At 39.4% G+C, this 13,106-nt stretch overlaps 1 protein-coding gene across 8 annotated transcripts in view; it reads right to left on the reverse strand.

The window, feature by feature from the left end:
* FGGY (FGGY carbohydrate kinase domain containing) overlaps positions 1–13,106 on the reverse strand; it is a 413,910-nt gene that overhangs the window by 115,039 nt on the left and 285,765 nt on the right. For all 8 annotated transcript variants that reach the window (XM_070046609.1, XM_030870319.2, XM_060287916.1 and 5 more), the window contains one exon: positions 4,795–4,856. In XM_070046609.1, the coding sequence (XP_069902710.1) occupies positions 4,795–4,856 (62 nt within the window). The remainder of the gene's footprint in view (positions 1–4,794; positions 4,857–13,106) is intronic.

A 13,106-nucleotide genomic window follows, 5' to 3' on the forward strand; every position in this document is an offset into this window, starting at 1 on the left:
AAAACAAAAATCTTGAAAAAAGTGCAGTGGTCTTATAGCTTTTTACAATGACCCACATGGTTTGACCCTTGGTTAACTTTTACCTCTCATCTGTCCCCCATTCCCTCACACTTTGGTCAGTCACAGTGCCCTTTACAATGTCCACTGAGCTTGCCAAGCTGGCTGCTGCTTCCCGGCCTTGGGACTTGCTGTTCCTTTGGGCTAAAGGGATCTCCTCCATATAACCATGGCTTGATCTCTCTCTTTATTCAGTTCAGAGTCCTGTTTGAGTGCCACCTCATCAAGGACGGCTTCTTCACCTGAAATAGTTCCCATCCGTCACTCCAACACCTCTTGTCGTTCTATGTCTCCTTACTCATCTCTATTTTTCTTTAGAATGCTTACCAATTCCTGGAGTATGTGCTCTCTCTCTCTCTCTCTCTCTACATACATACAAACATAAACATACACGCACACACATATAGGTATATGTGTGTGTATGTGCGTGAGCACAATTTCCATGAAAACAGGGATTTTTTTTTTCTTTGTTCACCGTTATACCATAAGTGCTCATAAGACACTCATCAGACAGTCAGAGGACCTGGATTTTAACCTTGGCTCTGCTGTCAACCTTGAATCCTGCACTTGTGGATTATGCCAACATCTTCCCATCGAACTGTGCCATCACCATAACCTCATTCTGAACCACTGGTAAAGATTCTTTAAGAAAAGTAAGACAATAATGGGCAGTTTAGAGGAAAAGAGCTGAAGTTGTAATCAATGGAAGGTGATCTCTGGCTACGGAGTAACATCTCTGGATATTTGGCCCTACATAGAAAGAGACGCTGGTTGCCATTTACATGCATGGGTACATCTAGTTATTGTTTACTTAATTCATAAGCTCACAGAAGGCTTCTCTTCAGGTTGAAGCCTAGAAGGATTACAGTAAATCAAGAGTATAAAATACTCAATCTGTTTATCAACACTTGTTTCTATGGTTTCAAATAGGATTTGCTGATGCTAAGCTCTGAGATAGGGGTGACCTGCATTGCTGTTTGCAGACAGCACTAAGTCGCACCGTAAGAGGCATACAGTTTTTGAATCCAAGGGATTTGTTGTCCCTTCCAAATAACTAACTTCACTTAGTAACAACTATTCCTATTTCTAAGATCTGAAGCATAGTGAGTGCTAGTCTTGATATAGTCTATTTATAGATCTGATAAGATAGAGACACATTTTCCTTTGCAAGACAATAAAAAGAAATTGGAAGGGAAGAGAACCAATATTGAATGCCTACTAAGTATATACAAACTGGAGATAAAAGTTTGAGAGTCATCAAAATACAGCAGGAAATGAAGCCAAGAATGTAGATGGGATCATGGAAAAGACCACAAAGAGAGAAGAGGTCCAAGAATGTAGCTGTGATGAACTTTGTTGTTAGTGACAGAGAAAAGGATCATAGGCCTGAAAAGGAGATTAAGAAATTGTCAGAGATACAGAAGTAAAACTAGGTGAGGGTGACATTCTGGCAAGCCAAGAAAAGAGAGTGTGGGAAGGAGAAGGAGTGATCACTGGTGCCACATGGAGCTGAGAGCTCAAGGAAGGGGACTGGAAGACATCCTGTGGTCGCCGAGGACCTGAACAGTAAACGTTTCAGGGGCCGATGGTGACAGAATCAAACTGGAGTGGGCAAGGGAGGAGTGAGGAAACTGACCAAGAGTACAGGCAATGCTTTTGGAGCAACTTAGCTCTAAAGAGAGGGAAAAATACAGAGAGGTAGCTGGAAAGCGGGATGAAGTCAGCTGGCATGTGAAGAGACGTGGGATGTAAATCCAGTCTGACTCTAAGATTGAATTCTATAAATTACTGCTTCTGGACCACACTGTGCTGCTGTTTCTCTGGGTTTACATGCTAATCCATAAATCCTCCCTTTCTTCCTATTTTCAATCAAAACTACTCACATGAGGTTCAGCTACAGAAGAAAGTTCTGGACATTTTGAGTATTTCATTGCAAAGTCTAACCTATCCCTTAGATTTGCGTTGATGTCTAAGATCTTCAGAGACTGGCATTTCCACGGTCTACTTTCATCCTCATAACACCTGGAAAATGAATTAAGCAGGGTGGGATCATTGTAATTTTATAGGTGAGGAAACTGAGTCACCAAGACATTGATGGCAGAATTGGTACCAGAAGCCAAGACTTCAGTCCAGTGTTCTTGCTACTCCATGAGAAGGCAGGCAGGTGATGACATCTGCTGCTTAACCCTAGAACAATCCCCTCCAAAATGTCCGCCTCTTTTATAATCATTAGTAATAGTAGTAGAAGTAGTAGTAGTGGTTGTTGTCATTGTCATCGTACGGTTTACGAAGCCTTTCCAAATACATTGCTTCTGTAAACTCAAAATAAATTCTCAGAGCTATCCATGGCTGGTTCTCTCATGTCTACTATCCTATGTTCTGATAAGGAAACTAAGGTTTAAACAGCTACGTTATGTGGGAGCTGAGATTTGAATCTAGATCTCTAAATTCTACATCTGTGCTCCTTCCTTTGGGTTAGAGGTTTTAAAATGCTGGATCCCCTCACGAATTTGATAAAAGCTATGGCCCCTCTTCCCAGAAATGTACGCATAAGTATATAATCAACAAAACTCTGCACACAATTAAGGGGTTCCCTGGTGATCTGAGGTTAGGCATTCCTCTTCTAGGTTATGTGGTCTCTAAGCCAACTAAAGTGCTAGTTATTGGCTAAGTGGTATGATCCCTGTAGATGGTAATGACATTGTAACTAGAGACTCGTAGAAGGGAAAGCTTATGAAACTTTTCTCAAACTCCTTGGTGGGATCAATCCTCCTCTGCACCCTGATGACACAGAGTTTATGTTCTAGTCAGTATGTACTTCATTCTGCTCTGTGCAGGTGTGCCTCCCCATAAGAACAGACGTCCCTTGGTGGAATGGAAATGTCTAATACGAGTAACTACAAATTTTATCACTACCACTACCATTTACTGAATATTTATTACAGCTCAGCAATTGTTGCTATATCCCAGACACTATTTGAATTCATTTAATTTTCTCAACAACCTTATGAGGTGTTTACTGTTATTATTTTTCTGTACAGTGAAGTACTAAGGCACAGTGAGGTTAAGTACATTGCCCAGGGTAACAAGCTACTAAAGGGTGCAGCTGAGACAGGCAATTTGGCTCCAGGATCTAGGATAGTAACCTCCACCTTTGACTATCTCCCTTTTGCCAGGTACTAGCTACATGAATGGGGTTTCTCTGAAAATATTATAAAATACCTTACGTTTGTTAAAAAGCCCAACTACTAAGCATTATTATCATGAAATTCATTCAATAATTATTCTTCAAACTTATTTCAAAATAATTTTAGATTTACAGAAAAATTGCAAAAATAGTATACAGACTTCCCCTATACCCACCATCTAAGAAATTAACATAAATACAGTATTATTACTAATCTCCATACTTATCTGAATGCTGACAGTTTTCCCCACTAATGTGCTTTTTTCTGGCCAAGATCTAACCCATGATCATACATTGTTTCTAGATGTAGTAGCATCTTAGTCTCCTCAAATCTGGGACAATTCTCTAGTAATTCCTTAGGCTTCCTAATCTTTGAAGCATATTGGCTAATAATTTTGTAGAAATTACTTAGGTTAATTCTTTTCTTTCCCAAACCCCCATTAATGACCATACTATTTATTATTAATACTACAGGTTCATTTTTTTCACTGTTTGTATTTCACCCCCACCACACACATCCACCTATCATCTATCTATCTATCTATCTTTTATTTATTTTCAGGGGGACATGAAGCATCATCATGATTCTAAGAGTATGAGTTATATAAACAGGTATACTCAAAGAAGTGTCGCTCCCTCCTACTACCCTGTTCCCATTTCCCCATTATTTCCATCCCATTCCTACCCCACCTCCTATAGGTAACAACCTCATGAGTTTCTAGTTTAACTTCCCTATATTTCTTTTGCATAAATGAGTAGGTACACATATATTTTCTTATATCACCTTCTTTTTACATAAAAAAGAGTATATTATAAACACTCTTTTATGGACTTCCCTGGTGGTGCAGTGGTTAAGAATCCACCTGCCAACGCAGGGGACATGGATTCGAACCCTGGTGAGGGAAGAACCCATATGCCAAGGAGCAACTAAGCCTGTGAGCCACAACTACTGAAGCCCACGCACCTAGGGCTCGTGCTCCGCAACAAGAGAAGCCACCACGATGAGAAGCCCATGCACCACAATGAAGAGTAGCCCCCGCCCGCCACAACTAGAGAAAGCCTGCGTGCAGCAACAAAGACCCAACGTAGCCAATAAATAAATAAATAAATAATATACTCTGCTTTCTTCACTTAACAATATATTCTAGAAATCACTCCTATCAGTTACTATCCTGTTTCACAGATGAAAAGACAGGCTTAAAGAAGTTGAATAACTTGCCCAAGGTCACATAGTTATTAAGGAGAAAAACTGGAGTTGAATCCAAGAAACTTTGACTCAAAAAATCCATGCTCTTTCTTCTATGTCAGAGCTTCTCAACCATGATTACTGGCATATTCTTGGAGGATCTCTAGTTTTTTTGTGAATTCTCTTAGATTGTTTTGAAAATTAATACATGTATGTCCTGGCTCATCCAGATGACTGTCTTATAACCAAGTACTGCCAGGCATTCTCATTGCTCACAGGATCTGAAAATCATGCAGCTGCCTAAAGTCAGTGCCCCTAATGTGGTCGGGCATGGAAAACTGTAGAGAACAGAAAGAGCTGTTACCTGGCTGTGGCCTTGGCTTGTAGTTCTGGGAAGGCAGCATGGCCCTGCACCATGTGATCTATCTGAAAAACAAGAGAGAGGGGTCAATTTTATAGCTTCTCTAGTCTATGTTGAAGCCAGAAGAAGATATATTAAAATGTCTGTTTCTTTCAATTCTTTCTCTACAGAGGATCCAAGAATATTAAAATGCTAACTCAGCAAGAGTGTCTCAGCTCTTTCAGAAATCTAGCTTTGTTTAACCAACTGCTGGCCTCTTGGATTTATAAAAACAAAGAAGTTTAAAGAGAAGAACAGCAGGAAAAGAAACTCCCAAGGCTGAACTGGTAGCAGCAGGTAGTATCAGGTCCAAGAATGAGGTTTGACAGAGGCATGAGAAGGAGGTGTAACTCAAGGTAAATGAGGTAGAGGGGGGCCGGCCTGGGTGTTAAAAGCACTGGCCTCTGGATTACATCATCCCCCCTCCGGTTACCCCACGCTGTTACCCCAGGGCAATGTCAGACCTTGAATTATTCTCTGTGTCTTACTAACAGAGAAGTTGAGTGTAAGAGTCTATGAGGAGGGAGTCCCAGTTTAAAAAACACAAAAAAGAGTTGCCCCAGAGCTGTCAAGAGAATCTCCCCTGACTTAGAAGTTATCGCATGGGAAACTGGGACAGAGCTCTCTCTCCAAGGACAGAAATGTCTGAGCTCTGCAGACAACCATCTTCTCATCTGAAATTCCACGTCTAGGATTTATTCCTTAATCCACTTGGTGGCTCTAAACAAAATAATATGCACTATGCATCAGGAAGGGATGTGTTTCCCCATGCTGTGACTCTGCTTGCTAAACCACACCCAACAATGGGCTTGAGTTCCTGAACCTAATCTGTGTTTTGTCTCAACGTTTACGTGAATCCCCAAAACAACCATTCTGATCTATTTATTTTCATTCAAACTACGGACAGACCGGTTATCGTGGCCTCACGGGGATAGTTTCTCTGAGCATGCTTCCTGAGCGTCAGGTCTGTGTAAAGAGGACGAGATTTTGTTCTGGAGTCACCGAGGCTGGGTCTGGGTTCTGGCTCTGATACTAACTAGCTATGCGACCTTGTGCAAGTCACTTATCTGCTCTGAGCTTCAGCGACCTCCTCTCCCCCTTACCCCGTCCTAGTCTCCTTTTAAAACAGGATTTCTGCGACACAGAGCGTGCCTACCATAATGCCAACAACAGAATAAATGATATCACCTAAAATTTATTGACTCATTTACCATATACCAATACTAAGCTATGCATTTTACATATATTATCTCATTTATTTCTTACAACATTCCCGTGAAGAAGATACTATTAGCCACCATGGAGATGAGAAAACCAGGACTAGAAGAGATTAAGTAACTTGCCTAAGGTCATAGGGGAGTTAAGTGACAGATCTAGGTCTCAAACTGAGGTCTCTCTGTATCTAAAGTCCTTGGTCTTAACTACCATGTCACATTGTCTACTCAACTTCCAGGTATAACTTGTCAAATTCCATTTGTGTAGAAATGTGTCAAAATAATACCAAAGCAACTGGTGATTTCAACGGAAAGAAAATCATCCAGGTTTTGAATATTTACTTGCTGAAGGTTCAGTTTGGGGTTACTGCAATGAGGCATGGTTTGGACCTTAAAGAGTTTGCAGTCCAGTCGGAGCATCACAATGAAGCCACTGGCATCAATAATGGATAATTAAAGCCATTACTTGATTTGAGGCTAGTTTCTATGGGAAGTGCTTTAGGAGGTCAGAGAAGGGAGATTTAAATGAGCTTCCCGGAGGAAGCACAGAAGCTAGCATGTGTCCCACATGCATGAATGCAGTTATTTGGTATTTACCGAATGCCTAATACACCAGGTACTGGGACTAGGCTCTGGGATAGAGTGGAAAATAAGAAATACATACAAGAGCATAAAGCAAGAAGTCAATAATTTGGCAATTACTGTATAGTTGTATATATAATATTTGGCAATTATTATATAGTTGTATATATAATAATTGCCAAGAACAGGCAGTTTGGAGGAGTAAAGGGCTAGAGGCAAGGGATACCAGAAAGGAGGCTGTGATGAGTAGAGATATGAAGATGGAAAGACAAATCTGGGTATAGACAGTAAGAAGGCTGGTCTAGCCCTGAGACTGGCATATCATAGATGCTCAATAAGTATTTGTTGGATAAATGTGGGATGTACAAACCATAATGGACCACATGCCCACAGAATACCATGTACTTCTTGGGAGCACTTACCATGCTTTATATTTGTGTCTGTTTGTGTGGGGCACACATTGGTCAGAGGGTAACTGTATGTTAAATTAGAGAATAAATGAAGTGGTGAAAATACGGATGCATGAGGAGGGTATGGACAGACAGTGGTTCTTAAAAGTCAGATAAGTGACTATTGTTTTACTGAATTGTAGGCCACAGGAAATTATTTCGATTTGTGGAGCAAAATAATGACAAGTTAAGGAAAATTAACCCAGTAGGGTATGTACAATGGGGAGATGACTAGGCACAGAGGGTAGGAAACACAGACAGGGCTCAGAGGCTGACACTGGGAATACAAGGCACGAATATCCCCTGTCCTTGCTCTATTGCAGCATTTATCAAGTTCTTCAATAACGATTAGTTTATATGTCTATCTCTTACCTTACGCTCTGAGCTCTTTTAAATCAAAAACCTCATTATTTCCCATTCTTCAGTGCCTACAATGCCTGGCATCTCGAAAGAATGAATGAGACACATTTTGAAGAAAATAAAACAAAACTTAGTGACTGAGTAGTTACAGAGCATAAGAAAATCAGAGTGAAAGGATGGCTTTGAACTTTTGGGTCTAATAAAAGGAAATGTGGGCATTTTAATCATGTCTTTTTATTTTTCTGTATTTGTGATGCTTTGGGATCTGGGGCCCTGTTGACCCTGGAGAGACTGCCCTTTCCAGGGCTAGCCAATTCCTAGAGATAGTAAAGGACTCCACTGGCCTGTAAGCATGCCTTTCATATGCAAACTGACTAATACAGAGCACACCTCCTCACCACCTCCTCTATTTCCCTGCTCTAATCACCCCAGAGCCAGGTACCAGACAACTAGGGACAACCTTAGTGCTTCCCATTTGGCCCTGCATGGTTTAGCCGGCCCCCTCTTCTGGAGAACTGTGAGTAACAAACTATCCTTTCAGTGGCAATCATCTCCTGATCTGCTGGCCTCATCATACTTGAATAATAATAAAATCTACATTTTAAGACAGTAGCTGAAAACACGGGCTTTGGAAACAGACTTAGGTTCAAAACTCATGGTCTATACTTATACTCTCTGCTACCTAAGTTACTTGACCTCTCAGAGCCTCTTCTCTTACAACTGTAAAATGTGGACAGTAAAATTTGCTTTGCAGGGAAGGTTGCAGTGAGTGATATACAGGTGGCTTTTAGATCGTAACGCCTATTATTAAAGAGAAGGAAGTACCACCAAAAGAGTAAAAATGGTTGGAAGAACAAGACCTTAAAAGGTCAGCTGCAGTTTTTTTTTTTTTCCCACAGCATCTGATGACAAAGGCCCACCCTGATTAACAAAGAAGGAGCCAGTTTGTCGAATAACTGAGTACTCATTTCAAAAGCCTGGAGTGCCTGTTGCAAGGGTTGATCCTTCTACTTCTGTTCTCTAATACATTTAGCACAGTATAGAAGATCACAGCGTCCCATTAAGTGGTTATTTGTTTCCCAATAACAAGTGTGACGACGATAACTATATTTTCCAAGTGGCTGCCTTAGAAATATATAGACAGAACCATCCTGACTCTATGACTCTTTGCTTGTTTCCTCCATCTTCTGAGATGTCAGCTCTGAGAGCTGGCAGCTGTAGGAGAAGGCAGAAAAGGCTACAAACTATTTGGATAGGTAGGAAGCTTAAGCTGGGTGGAGTCACATCTTCCTCAGGATGGCTTTCAGGTCAGGATCAAGAGGAAAAGGCCATCTTACAATACATAACTAGAATTGTGGGGCTTTTTGGCATTTCCTTATTAAGGTGACACCTGCATTTGGAACATGGGAAAAATAGAAATGCAATACAGTATAACACAGAGATCATACATGGGTGGTACGAGGTGGCATCTGGCCCACAGATGTATTTTACGTGGGATATATAATGTGTTTAAAAATGAGCCAATATTTTAAAACTGGGAGATTTCACTTTAAGTCCAGATTTTGGTTTCTCTTGAAGAACTGGTGAATGTAAAACACTGGGTCACCATACTCCCCCATGGCAAGGGTCAGCTGGAGCTGAGTGGTGACTGATCCCTTCAGACAGGCCTGCACCCTCCAGTTTGTGAGAGGCACCACCACTCAATTTATCATCATGATGGCACTAATGTTTTACCTGTAGTAGCAATCTATTTCTCTATGCCCATCTCTCTGTCAAAGGAGGGAACATGGAATTCAGCCCGAGAGTACTGAGAGCTGAAAAGAGAAACTTCTCTGTAGAAGTAAAAAATACCTCATTGCCTGGTCTGTTTATTCATTTATGCTGCCTGACTCCTTTAAGCATTTGCGTTTTTGACCCTTGATATGACGGAGAGAACGCAGACAAGGACTCCTGAGACCTGAGCTCAACTCTGGCTCAGGGCATGACCTTGGACAAGACCATTTCTAATTCTCTCTCTAAAACCCTGAATAAGTTAATACGACAAATAGGCAAGAGTTTGTAAAATTACACAGAGAACTGCACCGCCTGAGATAGCAAAACCTTTGGCAAAGAGTTTACAGGCAAGAAAAACACATCACAAAGGCAAATTTAAAATTTGAGAATTTTAGGTTCCATGATCATTTTGCTAAGACAAAGCTATCTTATTGCTTGATGGGTTTTTCTCTATTAAAATCAGTTTTATCTATTAGTCTTTTCTTTCTTTTTTTTTTTTTTTAATAGGAGATGGAGCATCTGCTCTTTTTTTAAGATTGTATTTATTTATTTATTTTTGGCTGTGTTGGGTCTTTGCTGCTGCACGCGGGCTTTCTCTAGTTGCAGCGGGGGGGAGGCGGCTATTCTTTGTTGCGGTGCGCGGGCTCTAGGCACATGGGCTCAGTAGTTGTGGTTCGTGGGCTCAGCAGTTATGGTTCGTGGGCTCAGTAGTTGTGGCTTGTGGGCTCTAGAGCACAGGCTCAGTAGTTGTGGTGCACGGGCTTAGTTGCTCTGGGACATGTGGGGTCTTCCTGGACCAGGGCTCAAACCCGTGTCCCCTGCATTGGCAGGCGGGTTCTTAATCGCTGCGCCACCAAGACTATCTATTAGTCTTGAGGCTGCCTTTTTCCTTCTTTACAGGTAAAACAATCATTAGGCTCAGAGCAATGTTCATCACTTGTGACAACTGCTTTTTTTCCATTTGTATTTACCTGTAATGTCACTTCTTCATCTAAGCTATTTCAACTCTTTGCTTACCTCATCTTCTTATCTCAAAGCAAAAACATTTTGCCTGATTTTTCCCAGCTTTGAAATTCTCATGAAAATCTAATGAAAGAAGCAAGCCCAATCTAGACAATTTTTTTTATACTGCTGGAAAGGACTGCGAGTTTCAATACTGAACAGTTCCTAGGAACAACAAACATTCTGGAGAGGAAAATATAAACTATGTGTTCATTTTTTTTTTCTTTTTACAACTTTTCATATAAGCTTTACATAGGACAATTTCTCTTACAAGTTGATCAATTCTGATTTAATGCAGGGTTAGTTTAGTCAATTTCATTCACCATCAAAATTGGTAGCTTTGTTCATTTTTACAGTTTGTTAGTTCACTGATTCATTAAACTAATGTGATACATCTCTACTCTGTGCTAGGCATCATTCTAATAATTCAGGATACAAAGACAAATAGAAGTCGTCGCTTTCACAAAGCTCTGACTTATGAAGGGAAACTGGGTATCCCAATATTCACATATAGTCCAGCCTGATAAGGTTTTATAGATTTAATGAATGTTAATTGAACACCTACTCTGTTCTGGTCATAGTAAGCACAGGGGATTCAGTAGCAATTAAGGCAGGTGTACTTTCTGTCCACTCGGAGATGATATTCTATTGACATATAGAGTCAACAAATACATATAATAATTAAAGATAGTGATTCGTTCTTTGAAGGAAATAGATAAGTTACTGTAATATGAACACTGATTTTAGATAGAGGGTTCAGGAAAGACCTGAGGGTGAAATTTAAGATAAGACATGAAGAAAAAAAAAAAGAAACAACAATTTCCAAGTAAAGAGAATGACAAATGCAAAGATTCTATAGTAGCAAAGAGCTTCAAATGTCCTAGGAATTGACAGGAGTCCAGTGAGACTAGACTGGAGTAAGTAAGTAGGAAAGTTGTACAAAATGAGGATAGAGAGGTAGAAAGTGGAGAAAATCAAGCAGGCCATGGCAAAGGCTTTAGATTTTATTCTAAGTACTATGAGAGGATACAGAAAGATTTTTTTAAATTGAAGTACAGTTGATTTACAGTATTTCATCAGTTTCAGGTTTACAGCATAGTGACTCAGTTATTTTTTTTCTGATTATATTCCATTATAGGTTATTACAAGGATTGAATATAGTTCCTGTGTTATACAGTAAATCCTTGTTGCTTATCTATTTTAGGTTATAGTAGTTTGTATCTGTTAATGCCATACTCCTAATTTGTCCCTCCCTCCATAACTTTGGTAGCCATAACTTTGTTTTCTATGTCTGTGAGTCTGTTTATATTTTGTATATGTATTAATTTGTATTATTTTTTAGATTCTACATATAAGTGATATAGTATTTGTTTTTCTCTGTCTGATTTACTTTGAGAAGTATAATATTTTCTGGGTCCATCCATGTTGCTGCAAATGGCAATATTTCGTTCTTTTTTATGGCTGAGTAATATTCCATTGTATGTGTGTGTGTGTGTATATATATATATATATATATATATATATATATATATATATACCACATTTTCTTAAGCCAATCACCTGTTGATGGGCACTTGGGTGGTTTCCAAGTCTTGGCTATTGTAAATAGTGCTGCTATGAACATTGGGGTGCATGTATCTTTTTGAATTAGAGTTTTCTTTTCTCTGGATATATACCCAGGAGTGGGATTGCTAGATCATATGGTAGCTCTATTTTTAGCTTTTTAAGGAACCTCCATACTATTTTCCATAACGGCTGCACCAATTTAAATACATTCCCACCAACAGTGTATGAGGGTTCCCTTTTCTCCACACCCTCTACAGCATTTATTATTTGTAGACTTTTTGATGATAGTTATCCTGACTGCAGTGAAATTGGAACACTCCCTCACACCATATACAAAAATAAACTCAAAATGGTTTAAAGACCTAAATATAAAACGTGACACCATAAAAATCCTAGAAGAGGAATAGGCATTCTTTGACATAAATCGTAGCAATACATTTTCTTAGATCAGTCTCTCAAGGCAAAAGAAATAAAAGCAAAAATAAACAAATGGGACCTAATCAAACTTAAAAGCCTTTGCACAGCAAAGGAAACCATCAACAAAATGAAAAGACAACCTACAGAATGGGAGAAAATATTTGCGAACATTGTGACCAATAAGGGATTAGTCTCCAAAATATGCAAAGAGTTCATACAATTCAATATCAAAAAAACAAACAACCCAGTCCAAAAATGGGCAGAAGACCTAAATAGACATTTTTCTAAAGAAGACATACAGATTGCCAACAGAAGGGTTTTAATCAGGGAAGAAACATAATCTTATTTGATTTAAAAGAAATCATTCAGGAGTTCCACTTTTTTTTTTTTTTTGGAGACTTCTGATTAAATGTTTATTCATTTTAATTTTGCCTTTTTAAAAATTCTGAAGCCAGTATATTGTTTTTATCACATCTGAAATATTTTTCTTTTTTAAAAAAGTTTTATTTTATTATTTTTATACAGCACGTTCTTATTAGTTATTTATTTTATACATATTAGTGTATACATGTCAATCCCAATCTCCCAATGCATCCCACCACCACCACCCCTCTGCCCAGTTCCACTTCTTAAAATGGCTAAATAGTTCTTATCATATGAATTCTTTCCCAGATAACAATTATAAATGCTGATCAAAATATATCAAACAATTCTCTGAAGATACTGGGAAGTGACCAAAGCCAGGTAGAAACTGAGAAGGAACAGACACATTGAAGGAAAAAACATTTTTTTTTTTTTTTTTTTTTTTTTGCGGTATGCAGGTCTTTCACTGTTGTGGCCTCTCCTGCTGTGGAGCACAGGCTCCGGACATGCAGGCTCAGCGGCCACGGCTCATGGGCCCAGCCGCTCTGTG

This window comes from Globicephala melas, chromosome 1 (assembly GCF_963455315.2).
Source record: "Globicephala melas chromosome 1, mGloMel1.2, whole genome shotgun sequence".
Classification (NCBI taxonomy): Eukaryota; Metazoa; Chordata; class Mammalia; order Artiodactyla; family Delphinidae; genus Globicephala; species Globicephala melas.